General features: G+C 43.2%; 5 protein-coding genes across 7 annotated transcripts; 4 read left to right on the top strand and 1 right to left on the bottom strand.

Annotated features, from left to right (window-relative positions):
- Positions 1-1,765: 1,765 nt before the first annotated feature.
- Positions 1,766-5,136, top strand: tomm40l (translocase of outer mitochondrial membrane 40 homolog, like). 2 transcript variants are annotated; one of them, XM_019866047.1, is made up of 10 exons: positions 1,766-1,833; positions 2,457-2,671; positions 2,739-2,806; positions 3,056-3,148; positions 3,453-3,554; positions 3,637-3,742; positions 3,813-3,935; positions 4,245-4,321; positions 4,398-4,500; positions 4,650-5,136. In XM_019866047.1, exons 2-10 carry the CDS (start codon positions 2,458-2,460, stop codon positions 4,787-4,789), a joined length of 1,026 nt encoding a protein of 341 aa, XP_019721606.1. In that variant the 5' UTR covers positions 1,766-1,833; position 2,457; the 3' UTR covers positions 4,790-5,136. The 2 variants fall into 2 exon arrangements, with proteins under 2 accessions (XP_019721606.1, XP_019721607.1); XM_019866048.1 differs by lacking the exon at positions 1,766-1,833 and adding an exon at positions 1,875-2,016.
- A 655-nt stretch (positions 5,137-5,791) lies between these two features.
- On the top strand, positions 5,792-7,337 carry apoa4a (apolipoprotein A-IV a). Its single transcript, XM_019866050.1, has 4 exons — positions 5,792-5,927; positions 6,025-6,072; positions 6,272-6,422; positions 6,637-7,337. The coding sequence occupies exons 1-4, from the start codon at positions 5,867-5,869 to the stop codon at positions 7,205-7,207; spliced, it is 831 nt and encodes a 276-aa protein (XP_019721609.1). The 5' UTR covers positions 5,792-5,866; the 3' UTR covers positions 7,208-7,337.
- Positions 7,338-8,345: 1,008 nt separating this feature from the next.
- On the top strand, positions 8,346-10,244 carry apoea (apolipoprotein Ea). The gene is made up of 5 exons (XM_019866051.1): positions 8,346-8,595; positions 8,671-8,733; positions 8,806-8,947; positions 9,091-9,378; positions 9,842-10,244. Exons 2-5 carry the CDS (start codon positions 8,691-8,693, stop codon positions 10,146-10,148), a joined length of 780 nt encoding a protein of 259 aa, XP_019721610.1. The 5' UTR covers positions 8,346-8,595; positions 8,671-8,690; the 3' UTR covers positions 10,149-10,244.
- Positions 10,245-10,808: 564 nt separating this feature from the next.
- On the top strand, positions 10,809-15,386 carry msto1 (misato mitochondrial distribution and morphology regulator 1). 2 transcript variants are annotated; one of them, XM_019866038.1, is made up of 14 exons: positions 10,809-10,994; positions 11,409-11,538; positions 11,622-11,691; positions 11,794-11,869; positions 11,998-12,049; positions 12,125-12,275; positions 12,460-12,574; positions 13,155-13,289; positions 13,363-13,515; positions 13,654-13,785; positions 14,014-14,195; positions 14,278-14,382; positions 14,498-14,610; positions 14,694-15,386. In XM_019866038.1, the coding sequence occupies exons 1-14, from the start codon at positions 10,911-10,913 to the stop codon at positions 14,954-14,956; spliced, it is 1,761 nt and encodes a 586-aa protein (XP_019721597.1). In that variant the 5' UTR covers positions 10,809-10,910; the 3' UTR covers positions 14,957-15,386. The 2 variants fall into 2 exon arrangements, with proteins under 2 accessions (XP_019721597.1, XP_019721595.1); XM_019866036.1 differs by having other exon boundaries at positions 11,998-12,055.
- Positions 15,387-15,513: 127 nt separating this feature from the next.
- srsf4 (serine and arginine rich splicing factor 4) lies at positions 15,514-19,293 on the bottom strand. The gene is made up of 6 exons (XM_019866046.1): positions 19,100-19,293; positions 18,471-18,622; positions 17,024-17,133; positions 16,729-16,943; positions 16,539-16,616; positions 15,514-16,314 (listed from the first exon to the last, which is right to left on the bottom strand). Exons 1-6 carry the CDS (start codon positions 19,204-19,206, stop codon positions 15,873-15,875), a joined length of 1,104 nt encoding a protein of 367 aa, XP_019721605.1. The 5' UTR covers positions 19,207-19,293; the 3' UTR covers positions 15,514-15,872.
- Position 19,294: the final 1 nt, after the last annotated feature.

The following is a 19,294-nucleotide window of genomic DNA, read 5'->3' as shown; positions in this document are numbered from 1 at the left end:
CCCCCCCCCCTCCCCACGTGTTGACATTTTTGTTGGTGATACGGTCTTAAATACGAATGAGTGGTGTTTACTGTACGTTTGCCAGGCGTGTGACCTCCCAACTCTCCAACCTCCCTACTCTTCGCGACAAATGTCAACGTTCCCTAACCGTTTTCCCCGTTTTCATTCCTTGATCTCCGTTGTGACCCCAAATCAAAATTGATTCCTGTATTCATTCAATCTTTTTCCACGAGTCATTCTCACGGAAGGTTGTTTGATTTTTGTTGCTGCTTCATAATTGAATCGGTGGCTCCTTTCACACTGTTCATTTTTTGGAAAATGTTTCCTCATTAAGTGTGTGACGTGAACGCAGCTTGGTCGGGGTCGCAATGGACATCATATTGAATGTCTTGATGAATGTTGACTGTTTTATTTGCTTCGGTCGTCCGATGAGACTTTTGTGGATGCGTGCACGCATCTTGATTCCTTGGGTCAGGTGTGATGATTTTCACCGCCTGTCTAGTAAAGGACAACTATTAAAAACAGGCACTAAATTGCAATTTGGGATGACCGCTTTATGTTCAAATAGATAATCGGTGGTAAATTTGATTTGATTTCCTTGACTGAAGCACTAACAAAAACCTCTGCAAAAGCTCCAAGCAATTTTGTCTAAATTCTGTGGAACATTAGATTGTACTACTGAAGTTTCTGTAATGTGGCTGCTGGATAAATTGGCTTTGATTTGGTGGTTGTGAATATTACAACACAATTTGGAGGAGTGGTAACACGAATGAATTTCCCAGCTGATAAAATCTGATGGTATTTCCGTGAAGTCTTTCTAAAATCATATTCGTTATTAGAGTCGAATTCGTTTTTGTGTTTTTTGGACCATGGACAAATTTCCTCCGGTGTCACTCAGGAATTTCAAATGAGTGACACCGTTTCAACCATGCAAGTTTACAAAGGCAAACATTTTAATTTGTGCAATGAAAATGTTTGTATTTGAGACAGCACTACTATTGGAATTTCTGAAAAGCTCACCCAACATATTCGTGTTTTGTCTCATTTTTTTCCCTGACAAAATATATTGGCAGAACATTGGGTAATTCAGCGACGAGTGTTTCTCGCTTCTACTGTTGTAATGTGGAACTACATGCGGGAGTTGTGAAATTGAATAAACAACTGAAATTTAAGTGTTGTTTACTTTGTGTTTTTATGTATCAGAGGCAAATTTGAATTTCAGTTTGTTGTTCTGCTTGAAAGATCAACTGGCTTTGAATTACCTTAAAGTGTTTGATAAGGATCATACCGGTATATTGTTCCTGTCTTAAAATCGTGTAATAATTGACAAGGTTTGTGATTGCAACACAAACTTGAGCTCTTAAATTTTCACCTTAGTATTTAGATTGATAATGTTGAGGAACACTGCGGGTATTGGGCATCATTTGATTTGACCTTGACATGTTTTTACTGCAGTTATTCAACTGAACCACGGCTGCCATTTTTTTAAAAACAAATGCAGTATTATTGGGCTAACACGGGTGGACGTATAAAAATAACCTAAAATAAAGTCCCAAGTGCGTTAAAAAATGTAGATGGGTGTGATCAGTCTATCCAGAAAAAGACTAAACGACGGTCAGAAATAAAATGATGTCCACGCCCCTTGGGTTTGTTCAGCCAATAATGTTTCGAGATTATCGTGACCTCACAAACTTTTGACAAAGCGTGCAGGCCAACCAACTTGTTTGAGGAACTTGACTTTTGTCATCCAATCAAATGAGTGCGCCGTCAACGTGCTTCTCCCGGCACCACCGGATTTCTACTTCCGGTTGCATAGTCCTCTGACATCACAGCGTGAGTACCTTTCGTTCATTCATTCTGTTGAATTGTCTACTGCGATCTGTTTTAAGGCACCGTTAACCCGGAATAAATGTTTTAATTAAGCCTCTAAAGCGAATGGCTCGCAAAACATTGATAGCGTACATAGCGGTTGATGTAAATGAGCTAGCTTAGCTGCTTATTCAACTGATAAGTTTGGTAAGTTTATTCCTGGATGTGGCAAATATGTATTAAACTGTGATGACATCGGTTGACGCAGTTACCTTTATCTAACCACATTGACATAATTACTCGTGTGTTTTTACATTGTTCAGGCCAGTGATTTTTCATTTCTATTTTTTTTATTTTTTTGGGGGGGGGGGGGCAGTGGCTGCACGCAGCCGTGAGGGATCATCAGGATTTACCATGGGATTTAATTGCTCCGAAAATTTTCAACGATGCCCTACAAGTAATTTCTTTGCTCATCTATCTATCCGTCCCAGTGACATATAGTGACAGGCAGAACAAGTAAGATGACACAAGGTACAATTAACTCTTGAGATAATACAATATTAACGTTAATTTTCCCATGTGTTGACCCAAACATACATTCGCTGACCTGGCACGTGACCTTCTCCTCTCTCCTTCTGGCCGTGCAGAATGGGGAGTGTATTGGCTGCTGGGTTCCCCAACCCACCGCCACCGTCCTCCGCTGGTGTGGCTGGACCCGGCTTGACAGTGCCAGCAGGGTATGGGATGTCTTCGGTGTCTCCAGTGTCCACCTCGATTGGGATGACTTCAGTGCAGCCGCAGGAAGTGATTGATCCTCTGCCTAATCCGGGTGCATTTGATGATTGTCATCGCAAGTGCAAAGGTAAATGACAATATAAAATACAGTGAATCCCCACTATATCATGGGTCATTCTCCGACTTCTCTTTAGAGGTATTCCCGATGCAGATGGAAGGCGTCAGGTTCGTCATCAATAAGGGGCTTAGTAACCACTTCCAGGTTGGTTGACTCGCTTTTTATGTTTGATATACCCTGCATGACATAGCATCCGCTTATTGAAATGATGTCACAGTGAATATGTAATGCCGTGTAAAAACCCAGGACAGTCTGGCGAGTTAGTGTTACCTGCCTTTCCTTGGCGGTTTTCAAAATGAATCAGGGATACTTGTATCACAAGTTAGATCTCTCACCATAAATAAGTTCTGATTAAAATGGAACCAGAATAATAATTATTTTGTCAAAATTCAGGTGAACCACACCTTGCTGCTGAGCACTTTGGGGGATTCCAGCTACAGGTTTGGTGCCACATATGTTGGACTAAAGCAGACAGGTCCAGGAGAGGTATGACCACACTATTTTAAATGTTTAGGTTTTAATTATAGCCTTTTTTTGGTATTTATTAATACGGCACCTTTAAAATGACAACAGGACAATTGCATGAGGCTTTTGAAAAATAAAATGGCTAACAATGTTGCTTTGGCATGCTCTCAATAGTGTCCAAGTGTCATTTCGACAGACTTATCAAAAGCACTAATACAGTATATTGATTTTGAAACCTTGAAGTAAAAAAAAAAAAAAAAACATGTTTCTAGTCTCTAGGTTTTCGTTTATCATACAATGGAAATTGTGAAATGGCTGTGCTCAGTTTTTTCCAGTCATGGTGGGTGACATGGACAACCTTGGCAGCCTTAATGCTCAATTCATTCATCAGATCAGCAATAGCATCCGATCCAAAATGGCCTTCCAGGTACATTTCATCATATCATGAACGTCGTGACAAAGTAGTCATATTAAGCTGTGATCAAAAATGTCCCTCCAATATTTTACAGACGCAGCAACACAAGTTTGTCAACTGGCAGGGCGATGCAGAGTTTAGAGGGAAAGATTTTACCGCGACAGTTACATTTGGAAACCCCGACGTCCTAATCGGCTCCGGTAGGTCACCCACGCTTATCTTTTTTTATCCTCCACGTTCATTCATTTTATAATTTCATCTGCCTGTCAGGGATCGTCGTAACACATTACCTGCAGGCCCTCACGCCTGCTCTTGCTCTGGGAGGGGAGCTGGTGTACCACCGCAGGCCATCAGAAGAGGGCGCTGTCATGTCTTTGGTTGGCAGGTACACAGGTGAGTTCGTGGTCACCCCGCTGTGCGGTGTGGCACTTTTTTTTTTCATAGTGGAGTAGTTGCAGACCCACCTACGAGAGGCAAATTAAAAAGAAAATTCTTCACTTTTTATATGCCTTTTAATTTTAACCCTTTCATGCACCCTGTAACCTGATAAGATGATAAGCTGCCCACTGTAGTAACCACTGTCCCCCAAAGGGTTAAATGAACAAAAATGTTTTTTCAATTTAAATTGAGTTTTAGTATTTTTTTCCCCTGAACTATAATAACCTCGCCATAGTCTCACATTGATAAAACTTTTGAACTCAGGCACCGACTGCATCGCCACGCTGATGCTGGGATCGGCGGGCGCTCACGCCACCTACTACCACCGCGCGAATGAGCAGGTTAGCACGCCTCTGCTTGTGTTCCATCATGCCCCGTTTTGCATCACACTGCCCCGACCCATTAAATATTGTGTAGCTACAGCTCGGCGTGGAGTTTGAAGCAAGTTCTCGCATGCGAGATACGAGCGTGTCGTTTGGCTACCAGCTTGATGTGCCCAAAGCCAATTTACAGTTTAAAGGTACAGTACGCTTTCTTCGGCATGCATCCAACACAAAGCTTTGCACACAATTAAAAGAGGAAAGAATGAATGATTTAAGCAGTCATGTATCTGTTCTATGTATGTAAATACATAATTAATGAAAGCTCCATACGATTTCCTCCTCTCAGGGTCAGTAGACAGCAACTGGGTGGTCGGTGCGACTCTAGAAAAGAAGTTGCTGCCCCTGCCTCTCTCCTTGGTTCTCTGCTCCTTCCTCAACCATAACAAGAACAAGTTCCAGTGCGGTTTTGGCGTGACGATCGGTTAAACAGATCGGGCATGCGTTAAATGACCTCGTAGGATGGACTCGCTGATTTTGGAACACACGAAGCAACTATTTATCACTTTAAGTTAATATTGATAGCCTCGTGTTTTAATTAACCAACCAGCCATTTTGATATTTAGTGTTATTTCCTATAACTCATGAGATAAATCTAATGAACAACATATGCTCTTTTTTTTTTCTTCTTACTATGAAGTGAATGGTAATGTCATTTGTTGACGGGAATTAGTTATTCCCCTCACTTAGTTTGCCTTTATGTTGTACACATGTGGAGCAGTTTAACTGTATTATACTTCTTGAAACCTGGCAAAAAATGATTTTATTAAAAAAAAAAAATGGTCTGTCTTATTTTCTTTATTTAGCCGTGAAAAGCGACTGGACAAAACGAGGCCACATTAGGATCCACGTCCTGCTCACCACTGATATCTATGCATAGAAGAAATGATGCATTCAGTTTTTTGCAACAGTGAAATAGTAGCTGACCTGTTATCTTATCCATTGATGTGTTTCAATGATGTCACAACTCATCCCTGCTGACACGTGATGAAATGACCTTTATCTTGTCGGGGTACATTTTCCTTCATTGTCACTCAAAAAAAACAACAAAAAAAAACCACCAAATCTCGTGAGTCGTTCCCCCTTCCCAAATAAACAAAATAGAAACTTTAGTAGATGATACAAGCCCGTAAAGCAACAGAGCATTACATTTTTTGTTACTTTTTTTTTAAGTACATAATTTCTATTACATCACTGTGCATTTTTTTACATGATGACATTTGTATTTTTTGACGACATTTAAAGAAGAATGGTAAAAATGTGTTTTGTTTTTTGTCGGCGATTGAAAGACGTCATTTTGACCTTAAATTGTTAAAGTGTGTGGGGGGGGGGGATCACAGTGCCTCACAAATGAAAGGTAAAAAAAAAAAAATCAGCCACTGATCTTCAGACAAGAGTGATTGTATCAGGGGCTCTTGCGTTGTAATGTGGCACGACGAAAGTGACAACCTCGCATTCTGAGCTGGACTTTACTCCTTTCCTGCCTCCATATAAACTCACGTATGAATGCTGAAGCGGGACGCGCAGTATTCAGCAGCTTTTCCGACTGTGCAGCTCAATCACAGAGGTAAGAAAAGCTCAAACGGGTTGGAAAAGTTTTGGGGTTAGTCAGGTTTTAAAACAAACTCTACATTCTGATATCCGTCTTGCTTTGTCATCTGCAGCATCAGACATGAAGCTCCTCCTCGTCTTCGTTTTGGCTGTTTTTGCTGGTAAGGTTACGTTGTAATTTGGCACGACTACAAAAATAACTGCCAAGTATCATCAACGTGACTCAAGTCAAAAACAGGACAGGGAATTTTTAATCCTAAAAGGAAATATATATCAAGCCTCTGGAGCGTAATGCGGTTATTGCACATTGAAGTTGAAGGAGAAAAAGAAAAAAACGCAATTAAATCTTTCTGTCTCCAGGTTACGATGCCAAAGTCATGAAACAGAGCGAGCCCAAGCCGCAGATTGACATGGTCAAAGATGCCTTTTGGGACTATGTCACCAAAGCGACATCCACGGCTGGAGAGTCGCTGGCGCTGATCCGACAGTCGGATCTCGGAAAAGAAATCAAGTAAGAAATCAATCCCCAAATCGTTGAAAGCAGTCGGCTCAAGGCAAACCCCAACCTAACCACTAGGGGGAGCCCAAGCGCAGTGAACAGTCTGATTTTTGTATTTTTTTTTTTTGTTTTGGGAGAACTGTAGAGTTGAACATCTCTCGATAGATACAACTCTAGTCGAAAGTGTGTTTGGAAGAAGATGATGGCTTGACGTTTGTCCTTGCAGCACCCTGATTTCCGGAAGCACCGCCGCCATCAACAAATTCACAGATGTTCTCCGCACTCATGTGACCCAGGACTTCACTTCGCGCTTCTTCGAACAGGCCGAGCACCTGAAGACCCGCCTGGAGAAGGATCTGTCGGCCACGAGGGCCCACCTGCAGCCGTACGCCGAGGAGGTGGTGACGCACTTCCACGAGCAGGTGGACGAGCTGAAGAAAGAGGTTTCATCTTATGTGGACAACGTGGACTCGGAAGCTCTCAAGGCCGTCCTGTTGAGGAAAAGCCAGGAGCTGAAGAGCCACCTGGACAGGAGTGCCGACAAGTTACATTCCCAGATGATTCCTTACGCCGAGGAACTGAGGCAGAAGATGGAGAATACCCTGGAGGACTTCCAGAAGAACATGATGCCCCTGGCCCAGAGATTTCACAGCCAGCTGACCCAGAAGACCCAGGAGATCCAGGAGAAGTTGGTTCCGTACGGGGACGAGCTGAGAGCCAAGCTGGACATCGACACCCAAAACTTGAAGGAGCAGCTGGCTGCTCTCTGGGAGTCCTTCGCCAAGCTGACACAGTAAAAATTGACAAGAGCTGGACTCATGAAGCGTGCAATATTCTACCTCATTTCGATCTGCATTTAAGTCTGTTTTCTGTTCACGTTTGACTGTTACCCACTGCAAAAGACAATTAAAACAAATAATAACAATGTATTTTGTTGTGCTTACTGTGTTGAAAAAACATCAAATGTCCAACAGACTGTGATGAAAGTGGTCAAGCTTAAACTTCCAAATTCTGTTCAAGAACTTCCTGCGATAAATGAAAAACGTATTCATTTTATATTTGTAAATATTTTAAAATTTTACATTATACCAGGGGTCGGCGACCCGCGGCTCCAGAGCCGCATGCGGCTCTTTAGCGCTTTGGCGTGTTGAGTGATGTCAGAGTCAGCGAATTTGACTGTAGATTTGTGTTTACCTTTAGTCAGTGACCTGCCGCAAGTTGCGGCCATCAGTAGCTTGTGAACGAATGTGCTTATTTTGTTCAACAAACCGATTTTAATCCCCCACCTGTGGAGGAATTACAGTTGATCCCATCTAGCGCTAGGCTATATTAAATTAGCTGAAAAACTTTGCTTTACCATAGACGTGCAGTTGCGAAAGCCAGTGATGCGTTGCCGTTTATCTTCTTTTAACCCTTTCAGGGACAGCGGTCACTACAGTGGACAGACTATCACGTTATCAGGTTACAGGTTATCATTATTGGTGCATAAAAAGGGTTAATTGAGAAACGAGCCCAAACTTTTTGACAGTCTGTCTTTTACTCAGACTTTCATCTCTGTGGAAAAACAATCGCCACAAAATCCCCGCGATAGAGTGAAAAATGTGCGATATGAAATGAACACATCCAATTCCATTTGGTTCTGCAAAGCAAATCGAAACCAAACGCAGGACATTTCTCGCAGTACAATTCCCTCAGTCAATCGGTGAAGAAATGACGATGATAATGAAAATAATTTCATAACTGAGAGAATAATGTACTGTAGCAACATTTCCGACCGCTTCGGTATATCATCCATTTTTTAATTTTTTTTTTTTAATGGGCAGTTTACTTTTTCTCTGTCGCAGGTGAATATATAAAACTAACCAAGTTTATATGGATCGATAAATATCGAGTACAAAAAAAATTGCAAATCTCAAGTGACTCTAAAGCAGAATAATCAAGATCAGATTGTTTCAGGTTCCAAATTTTGACCCCATGACTCCGCGCGCACGTCAGAGTGCAACGTGGCGCCAAAATAACCCGCACAGCAATAAAAGTTGACAACGCGCTTCACGATGGGAACTTCGAACGCTCGGGGCCGTCACCCTTGTGACGTTTTCCTGGATCACATCACCGCCGGGCTAATCTGTATAAATACAGAGCGACGAGGCTCGGTCGACCTCGTCGGTCACCTGCAAGCGCTCCGGTAAGTTTTTCTACCGCCATCTGTACTTTACGTCTCTGACTCCAAAGAGAGAACTACAGTCATGTATCATTTCAGCTATCTGGTCTGGTCACACCATGAGGGTCTTTGTGCTAGTTGTCACCCTCGCAGTCATCTCAGGTAAGTTTCATCTGTCCGTTAAATTCGACAGTAACGTTTCGGGCTCACATCCTTTTGTTGGCTTGTCACCAGGCTGCCAGGGCAAAAGTTTCTTCCAAGATGACCCGGAGATGACTTGGGAGGAATACTTTCAAAACTATTTCACAGCTCTGAATACGAAGGCTGACGAGATAGTGAAGGAAATCAGGAGCTCTCAGATCAGCAGAGAACTGGAGTGAGTGAGTTTGTTTCCATTAGTACTATCATACGTGGTAAAAGTCACGCACTACAATGCTAACACGCTAAAAAAAAATAATCGCAATTCGATTGTTTTACCAAATTGCTCAGCCCCATCTGTGTCTCACGCCCCCCCATTAGAACCCTGATCCAAGACAGCATGGCCGAGCTGAGCGCATACAGAGAGGACCTGGGGGACAAGCTGGCTCCGTCCGTTCGAGAAGCCGCCGAACGTCTGAATAAAGACCTGCGAGAGATGCTCAAGCATTTCCGTGAGCGCGCGGGGGAGGCCAGGGAGCAGATGGAGCAGTACCGCCAGGAGCTGCAGACGGTGGTGGAGCAGAACTCGGATGACGTCAGACGTACGGTCGCCACCTACACCCGCAAGATGAACAAGCGCCTCAACAAGGATGCCGCCGAGTACAAAAGGTTAGCATTAGTATCATATCGTATTGTTCACCCAGAGAGTTGAAGTAAATATACAGTACAAGTACACTCTTCATAAACTGTATATCCAGTGGATAGAAAAAGTCTACACACCCCAGTTCAAATGCCAGGAAATAATTTTTCTTGCAGTGTTAGCTAAAAGTAAGCATCGTTAGCTTTGTAATTGCCTCAAGCCGCCCCCACTTCTCCTGTTTGAATCACCACTTACAGTAAGTATCCTTTGGTAAAATGAAAAACAAAATAGGGACACTTTTATTAACACCACTTTTATTACTGGCAATATGACCAAGGGTATCATGTTTGTTTTGTAAAATTTGAAGATAAGAAACAAAGATATGCATGATAAGCTTCACATGAGTTTCATTACCAGTAGGTGTAAAGGCAGCTAGCCGGATGACACACAATATGCTCCTGAGGCCTAAGCTATTTGTTGTCCTTCTCTCAGGCAAGTTGCCTCCTATTTGGAGAAACTCCGCTCCCGCACTTCAAACAACATCGAGGACTTGATGCGGAACCTGGGTACTTATTTTGGCAAGGTGCGAGACAACACCCAGGCGAAGATCACCACCCTGAATGATCTGCTGAAGTCCCAGGCGGAGAGCTTGAAGGACACGATGCAGACCACAGTGGAGGATATCACCACACGCTACCAAAAGACCTCGCAGGACCTGTACGACACCCTGCAGGAGAAGATGGAGGGTCTTAGCAGCTGGTTTCAGCCGGTTGTCTCCATGTTCAGCGACAATATGTGAACCACTATTCTAAACGAGCTGTCTGTCTACCACGCTACAGATGTAAAATGACGATGATGTGGTTTATGAATAAAGAAACTCACGCATGCAAAAGGATTTTGAATTTTATTCCGTTACATGGTGAAATCAAACTTATAGCAAATGGTGAGTTGGTTGGTTGTTTTTCTTTTAAAATGCAAAGGATAAACACCACATACACAACACATTAGCACCAGTTCTACTGTCAAAACAAGATAGAAATGAACAGTAATTTCACCTACATGTTCAAAAATGTTTCGGATATTAACAGTAATGCCCAATTGGGGGATAATTAAAAGATATGCTAACTCTGCTCATGAAATGAAAATGTGTGCGTGAGTGCGTGTGTGCGTGTGTGTGTGTGTGTGTGTGTGTGTGTGCGTGCGTGTGCGCGCGTGTATTATTTAGTAATAAATTAACTGTATAAATACTGTCTGGGACAAGGACTTTCCACAGTAATTCAAACGCATTTTATGTTCTTGAAAGGCAATATAGTAAATGGCACGATTTAGAGAAAATATTATCGAGCCCGATCCACATGTGAGTCACTGGCACCGTGAAACCGAACTTCTCTTTTACGTCACTTCAGTATCCAATGATATTACTCATAAATATTTTTCAGCCAATCAGAAATCGTTATATCTTTTGGGATGTCGCCGTTTTATGACGTCATTTCCAACCATGTCGCAGAATTCTAAAATGAAAACGTTTTTTATGTTAACATAATTTTCGCCTTCCGTCATAATGAGTAACATTTGTAGGGAGGTCATTACTCTTCAGCTGGGACATTACTCCAACTTTGTCGGTACTCATTGGTGGAATTTACAGGTGATGAACACAGTGCCGGCTACCATAGGCAGCTCTAATGTTAGCTTAGCGTGTGTTCGTAACCCAAACAAACAATCCTAACCAACGCGTAAAGTTTGTGAGGGTAAGCGTCATGATTTCATTTTATCAAATCATTGAAGCCCAATTTCTAAGGAAAAGCAGACATTTGGAGAGGAAAATATTTTGATTCACAGAATATAAACAAGTGGACATGCGTTTGGTCAGTCTGTTGTAAAGACTTGGACGAGTCAATATTTGCTTAGAAGTATCAGGTTTGTTCCCAAAACACACGTGTGAATTCACATTTTAAATTATTGGAGATAGTTACGTAATCCCGTGTCTAATCAAGAGTCACGACTATTCATATTTAATGTTGATTTGGAATTTTAATAATAAGCCCTTTTGTCTTTGTAGGATGCATCACTGTCATATGACCCAGAAATGCCACCTGGAGAGATCCAGAGTGATGTCTTGTTTCGTGAAGGCCAAACTCTTGGTGGGAGCATCACCTACACTCCGCGCCTCGTTGCTATGGATCTCAAAGGTGACTTAATGCAGCGTAAACATATTGTTTATATTGTCTGCAGTGAATCTATGAGAGATGAACAGAATGGATTTGTCACACAGGAAGTCTGCAGACTCTACGGCAGGAGGGAAGTCTCTATGACACTGGCAAAGAAACGCCTGCTCTTTCCTGGTAAATGAAGATTGACCGTATGCTAGCAGGTTTTTTTTTTCCCATGACCTTTTCATGCACCAAGCCAGTAAATTTTCATGCTAAGTATTCTCCAAATAACAGGGATGGAAGCCTGATGGTACATAAAGAGAGCCCGCCTACGAAAAACTCCTTTCTTGAAGACCTGGACATGTTGGATGTGAGTATTTGAAGTGAAACAGACAAGTTAATATTTAGACATGACAACATTGCTTTGGTTATAATGTCAGTCAAAGTATACAGTTGTTTCCTCAATATTCACTCTGATCCATGCTCTTTCATACCCAGTGTGGAGACGTACTGACAGAGGCACATTTTTCATCTGGCGCTCAATCTCAATGTAAACGTAAGTAAAACCTAACCACAGTTTACTTATTGCACACTTCTTTCCCTGAACCGTTGACTCGCCTCACAGGTTCTCTAAACGTGGATACTGTCAACAGTCGGCTTGCTCGAGTCCAGAAGAATTACAAGCTGGAGGGCAGCGTCAAGGTCTGGTCTGACTTTCTGCGGATCCATTTTCACCCTCGCACCATCTCCGTTATCCACCAATACAACCATGATGGGTGAGTAAGAGATTCAGATTTTTTATTTTGTGTTTTGTCAGTCGATCTAAAAAAAAAAAAGGTGCTTATAAGGACTTTAGAAATCCAACTGGGCGGCAGATTGGACAACAGGAAGACATTATGTGCTCTTTGGTTAATGTGTACAAAAGTAGAAGCATTTCTTCCCATTTTTTTTAATGACCAGTGAGGCTGATCGTCTGGAGGCTTTTGGCCAGGGGGAAGCACTGTTGCAGGGGGCAGTGCTGGAGGATCTGGATGACAAACTTCATTTTTTTGTGGAGGAGTGTGACTACTTCCAGGTATGTTGGTCTCAAAGCGACACGCACACACACTGTTTGCACATCTTGACCTGAATTTTTCAACATGTGAGGAGCTACTCTCTAATTCCTACACGCAACCGATAAAGTGGTTTTAACCTGTCAGTAGACATCGAAAGACGAAATAAATGTTAATGAAGCTGAGAGTAATGAGTTTTTTTTTACATAAAAATTGAATGAAAGTTAACCAATGAAAATCGGGCATTGTTTTTGAATTGCGGTTCAGCAGAATTAGATGGAAAAAAAAACCAGATACTTGTGAAAAAGGCCTGCCCCCCCCCCAAAAAAAAAAGCATGGTTACAATAGTTGGATTTTTCATGATAGTTTGTATTTTGTTTGGACAATTTGCTTTTGAATTCAGTTAGTTTTTTTTTTTTTTTTTGAAAATGCTTAATTTTAGTTTTCGATTTTGATTAGTTTTTTATTTTGTTAACAATTTTTTTTTCAAATTTAGTGATAGTAATTTCGGGTTTTTTTCCCATTAAGTATAATAACCTAGGACCACTAATGGCGACAACTCCGAGCGACTCGATAATTCCTATGACGGCATCTGCATTTCAGGGTTTCCAGGTTCTGTGTGACCTGACGAATGGCTTTGCGGGTCTTGGCTCAAAGGTCACAGAAATGCTACAGGACGCGTACGGTGGTCGAGGAATCCTAACCTTCGGGACGGCTCCCGTCAGCCACCCAAATTCAGTGCGTTTGACTCAACGTTCTCCATGCCAAGTGTTTAAATGCAGACGCTGACAGGTCCTCTCTGCTCAAGCAGACTCCAACGAAGGACCTCTACCATCTGTTGAACTGTGCATTAGGGATGGTCCACATGGCCAGTCACAGCTCTTTCTTCTGTCCGCTGACGCTGCGAGGAGGACTGGGCCTACGACCGTCGTCTCCCATAAGCTTCCCTTACCTGAACTATGACGTATGTCTTATTACTTTTTAACATTTTGGCTCTTGCTTTTTAGGACCTCCTCATTTCAACCTAGCAGCCTTGCCATTGAAAAGTGAATTGCATTTCTTGAACATCCTCGTCACGGCACTGACATTTTACGTGTTGCAGCCGTCACTTTGGTACCACTCCAGCTCGATACTGTCTCTCGCTCTGGATGCGCTCACGGTGCCGTACAGGCTGAGGAGCAACTGCATCCCCATGTGGCAACTGGCAGACTCGCTGTCGACGTCGGGGAGAAAGGTGAGTTGATTGTATTAGTTCAAGCCGATCGTACTTTGACTTATTTTGGGGCGTGTTTCCCAACTTTTATTTCGCCAAGTCAAACGTTGGTAAATCTGCCAGCACACACATTTGTTTGAATAGCAACAGGTGGCTAAATAGATGAGTTATATCTTCTCCCAGACCTAAAAAAAAAAAGTCAACATGATGTTCATTTAAAACTTAATGTAACTTGAGCATATTTATTAGGTGGTGGCAGCTTACGGTGCCGTCCCGTTTCCAATAACGCACGGCAGTTCGCTCCCTGATGCCTTGTGCGCTTGTGACTCGTTGCCATGGAAACCACTGTCTGCATGCGCCGAAGCAGCCGACGGGCGATGCTATGGCCAATGGGTGACACTCAAAGGCTTGGAAGGCCAAAGACTCACCAGGTAAATGTTGTCGCTTTTGGTACAGGCTGATCTTGCAGTTTGTGGACACAATCTTGAAATATTAATTCTTCTTTCTGATCAGTTCTGTTGCTCCGGGGAAGGAACTGCCATCTCGCCTTCACAGCCTCCACAGCGGGGAAGACGTCCTGGCGTCTTATATCACATCTTTCTATCCTACGGCTCCTCTGTAAGGCCCAAAACGTATTCATGCATCCGTAAAAAAAGACAAAAATCCACAGAATGGAATATTTTTGTTGTCACAGCATCTTTATGATGAGAAAACCTAACTTTCCTCCTTTTAGGGCTCTGCAGCTGGTATCCAGGCCCAGTAAAGTGATCCCACCTTTCCCCCAGATATTCAGTCAGTCTCTCAACAATCGAGGTCTACAGGACAGCCACCTGCTTCCAACCAATCGTGAGTTTCTTCAACTCCAGTTGATCCTCTGCTCTGAAGTGTTCATAGCAGTTTTCAAAGCTAAATTATCTGCTCCTGGATAGCTCTGGCCACCCCACCGGACGTCTCGTCTGTACCAGTCATCACATCCCTCCAGTCGGGGCCTGCGCTGGACCAGTGGCTGTCGGAGTTGCATCGCAGCGTCAGCGCTTTTGACATTCGCCGGGTGGCCCCCAGCTTTCTTTCGCAGGGACCCGAAATGGCAGACTACAGCGAAGCCCTGGAGCAGTTGCGCTTATTGGCTCGGAAGTACCGGGACGATAGCGGCGGAGCGACACGCTCATCTTCTGAGGACGACGACGACTGACGTTGGGTTGGACGGACTTGTTTAAATTACATCATGCTTACACTCCCCCCTTGAGGTACAGTGACACGAAAGCGGAGATTAAAACTGTTCACTAACATGCCAAGTAGAGGAGCTCTTGGGAAAGTAAACAGCAACACTCATCTTTTTTAGGATCATGTGACTCTCCATAAATCACTTTGCAATTTTAGTATGACCTGATGATTCGCGATGTCACTTTTATATTTTGCGTCATGAGATACTGTAAAGTAAGAAAGGCAGCCCGGTACTGTTAGAAGTGTAATATTCCTCTGGGTGCCGCGTCTAAAAACATATGCGAGTGGATGAACTTGTTACATTCAAAAACTTATGAACTGAAAATGTAACTTCTGGAGTGATGACTGACTTGCTGTTGATAAAGTCACCTGACCTCATTAAGTATGACTACCAATGAGATTTTATTTGATCGCAGTAGTCATTTTCCATTACAAATAACAGAAAAGGAAACTTTTTTTAAAATTTCTAAAGATCTAAAGAGACCATAAATCAAAACACAAGAGGCTTTTTTTTTTTTTTAAATAAAATGGTAAGGGCTTCCACAAAAGGTGAAACACGTATTCCAATCAAGCACAGTAGTATGTATTTCGCATCTATATTTGAGGACAAAAAGGGCAAAAATGCAAGACCACCAATTCAATGTGTAAAACTTGAGTAGACACAGACTGAAATTTTAACAAAAAGGCTCCATTTGGGGGTCTACAGGAAAGGACAAAAAGTGTTAAATGAAACGGAGATGTGCGTAAGACATCAAGCGCAAGCATCTCGGCTGTACAGCTACTTATATAAAAGAAAAAAAAAAAAGGGAAGTACCTGTGTGGGGGCTCCAAATTGTAAAAGGGGTGAGGGGACACACAAGGAGGTGGCAGTCCCAAAAACTAAACTACGAGCGGGAACGAGAGCGGGACTGCGAACGGGATTTGGAGCGGGATTTGGAGCGAGAGACCGAACGGGAAGCGGAGTGGGAGCGCTCTTTGGCGGGGCTAGGGGAGCGGGACTTGGATTTAGACTTGGACCTGGCTCTGGACTTTGAGTCGGCGGGGGAGCAGGAGCGAGAACCCCGCTCCTGTTCGCCGGTTTCATCCTCGCTCTTAGGAGGGTCACGACCCTTTGATGCAGACTTCCTGGAGACGGAACGGGAGCGAGACCTGGACCGGGACCTGGATGTGCCCTTCTTCCCCTCTTTCTTGCTCCTCTTGCTTTTGGGGCTGCGGCTCCTGCTCAGGTCTTTGTCCTTCTGGTCTCCGTTGCTGCGCTCATCTTCCTTTTTGCTCTTTTCTTTAGTCTTTTTGCTGTTGGAGTGACTGCGGGAGCGGGAAGCGGGCCTGCAGGCCAAAGGGTATGCAATTATATACTACATCAGGACGAGACCACGTGATACAAAACGGCATGGATCAGCTGAGGCACATTTAGAAATGGAAAAATGTGTTGACTATAGTGCACTTGCAAAGGGCACCAAATAACTCCTCTTCTGTACCACTTTAGGGCAATCTCCCAATATGCTGAGCAACACTTAAGTGTCACACAACTGTCCCGGTTGATTTCTCACCTGGAGCGGGAGCGGCTCCGGCTGCTGCTTTCACTGCGGCTCCGGCTCTTGCGGGACCTGCGACTCCTGGAGCGGGACCTGGATTGGGAACGGGTATTCGTACAGCACACACACACCAACATTAGAGATGTCCCACACAACATTTAATCTAGCCTGGAGTTCATTGCACGAAGGAACCACTTCTTCGTACCTGGAACGGCTTCTGCTGCGGGAATAGGAGCGGCGGCGTTTGGCTCCGGGGCGGTCTTCGATGAGACGAATCTTTCTGCCGTTGACCTCGGTGCCATCCAGCTTCTCCAAAGCCCGCTTCATGTCGGCGTACAGCCTGAACTCGATCACCCCTTCATTCTTTCGCCCCTTGTGCGTGTCGGCGTAAGTCACCTCGCCCGCTTGTCTCATGTAATCCTTCAAAACAAAAAGGCATATTTTGTGATGGCGGCGCCAATATATGTATGTAGTATTTCTCACTACCGGAAAAATCGTACCTTTAAGTCCTGCCAGCTGCATCGGCTGGACAGATTCTCAACAATGAGCCGATAGTCCGTCCTAATAGGTGGACCATAGCGGTCTCTGCCCCAACGTCCTCCGTAACCACCTTTCAAGGTAACAAGGATAGAGCAACAAAATGAGGACCACGCGGCAACGGAGATGTGCTTATGATTCTGAACTCCACACTACTCTAAAAATAATTAGACACTTTGAGAGTAATCAAAAAGACGTTTAAATTTTAAGTTCATAAATGGCTCAAACAAAAAAGACATTAAAAATCTACGTACATTTATCAAAATTGACAAGTTAAGCTACTTCTGGCTATACTATTAAAAAAAAAGCAATTCATTAAATAAATAAAAGAAAGAAGAGGCTGTATTCTAAATCATTTAAAATTACATAAAACTCAAGAAGGAAACAGTTCCGGTGAACAAAAGATTCTAAACTAGCCTAAAAACAACTGACTGTTAGAGTAAATGTTCTTTTTTGAGGCTGAACCCACATCTGTTCCTAACCCCCATGGCATCCTCACCACCCGGCCTGGGCTGGGCCTAATGGCAATAGCGGTCTTCATTCACAATGGCTCCCTTTTTTGGTCTGCCCAGGGGCCCAGAATGGTCAAACCACACTCTTGGAAAGGGGGGACACCATGGCCAGCAATAGGGCGGGCAGTCAGCAAAGGACTCTTTCAATTGAAACATTGAGGTTCTTTGTTAAATCTTTACCTTTAAAATTGACAATCAACTTTAACAAAATGTGAAAAATAGAATCAAAACAGCATTCACAACATACTTATCAAAATGAGTTAAATTCATGAAAATAGTTTTCCTTTTGCAACTACTTTTTAAAAATGTCTACATGTTTTAATTTCACTATTTATTGGTGGCTTGGATGCACCCAAATGTAACAGAAAATCGCTCTCGTCTGCAATTTATTTGTCCAAAGGGTTTTGAATTTCATGTAATTGGTCAAGTTTGCAAGACAACAGCCAACACCCGCTCAGAAATTTCCGAATGCAAAAACGGGGACACGCCTGTTTGAAAGAGGGCCTTTGAAAACCAACCACAAAAACTAGGCAGAACAAGTTGTGGAGGGCGTCTACTTGCATTTATAAACATCTGCTGAAACCGAAATGTTAACTTGGCCATCCAAATGCTGTAAAGCATTTCCCAACATTTATGAAGCCAAATCACAACATTTCCATTAGAAAAAAAGTAATACTACTGGAATATAAGCTTAAATTGTCTTTACTTAAACAACCGTACAAATTTGTCTGTGCAACATGGGTTCGTATAGCCGTATAAATGCTCCGTTTTTAAAGGGAATGCACACAAGCCACCAAAAATCAATCGTTAAAAACACAGCAAAGTAAATCACGTATTGATTACTTTTTACTACATATTTATTCTGATAAAAAACAGAACGTTTCGTGGATGAACTTACTCCTTCCTCCGCCTCCTCCACTGTAGCCTCCATCGCGACGGGGTCCTTTGGTGTGCTCCACAATCACACGCTCCCCGCACAGCTCCTTCCCGTTCAAGTCGTACACCGCGTCGTCGGCGTCGCGCGGGTCATCAAATTCAACGAACCCATACCTGCAAAGAACGTTCGCATTCATTACGACGATCCGACACAACACTCGCTTCCATTACGGCGATCCGACACAACACTGTGCAATGATTCATTGTAATCATGATCCAGAAAGACTTCAGGGCTGCAATGAACGGACTGAAAAGGTAGCAGTTAGGAAATTAAGACGGTTGCAAATGCACACTCGCGCACGCTCACATCGTGACATTGCCACGTTTAGCGTTAACAAGCTCCCGTAGTAAACTAACCAATATTAAGATCGCAGATGAGGTCTTGTGTAAAAAATATATAGATATATATATATTAACATGCACAATAAGGCACACTAGACACTGAATCGATGGTTGCATGAACGTCTTCGAACAAAGAGAATTCGATCAGTAGGCCCTGCACCGACGAACAGGCCCATACCAGCAGGTTAGCCCAAGCTAACCGACATTAGCTTTCTGGCGGTGTCATGGCGAAGAGGAACGAAACGTTACCCATTTTTTAGATCGACTTCCAGTATCTTCCCGTAGCTCTTAAAGAACCTCTCGACGTCCTTTTCTCTGGCCCGATAGCTCAGCCTTCCAATATACACCCTCGACATTTTTGTCGAAAGGAAAAGAAGAATGCGAGAAAATAAACGCGGCTTTTATCTGCTCAATGGGCCGCGGCGACGGAGGTGTGGTCTAATC

Source organism: Hippocampus comes, unplaced genomic scaffold (assembly GCF_001891065.2).
Source record: "Hippocampus comes isolate QL1 unplaced genomic scaffold, H_comes_QL1_v1.1 scaffold50, whole genome shotgun sequence".
Lineage (NCBI taxonomy): Eukaryota > Metazoa > Chordata > Actinopteri > Syngnathiformes > Syngnathidae > Hippocampus > Hippocampus comes.
The sequence above is the reverse complement of the archived record's forward strand: the minus strand, read 5'-3'. Positions and strand labels throughout refer to the sequence as shown.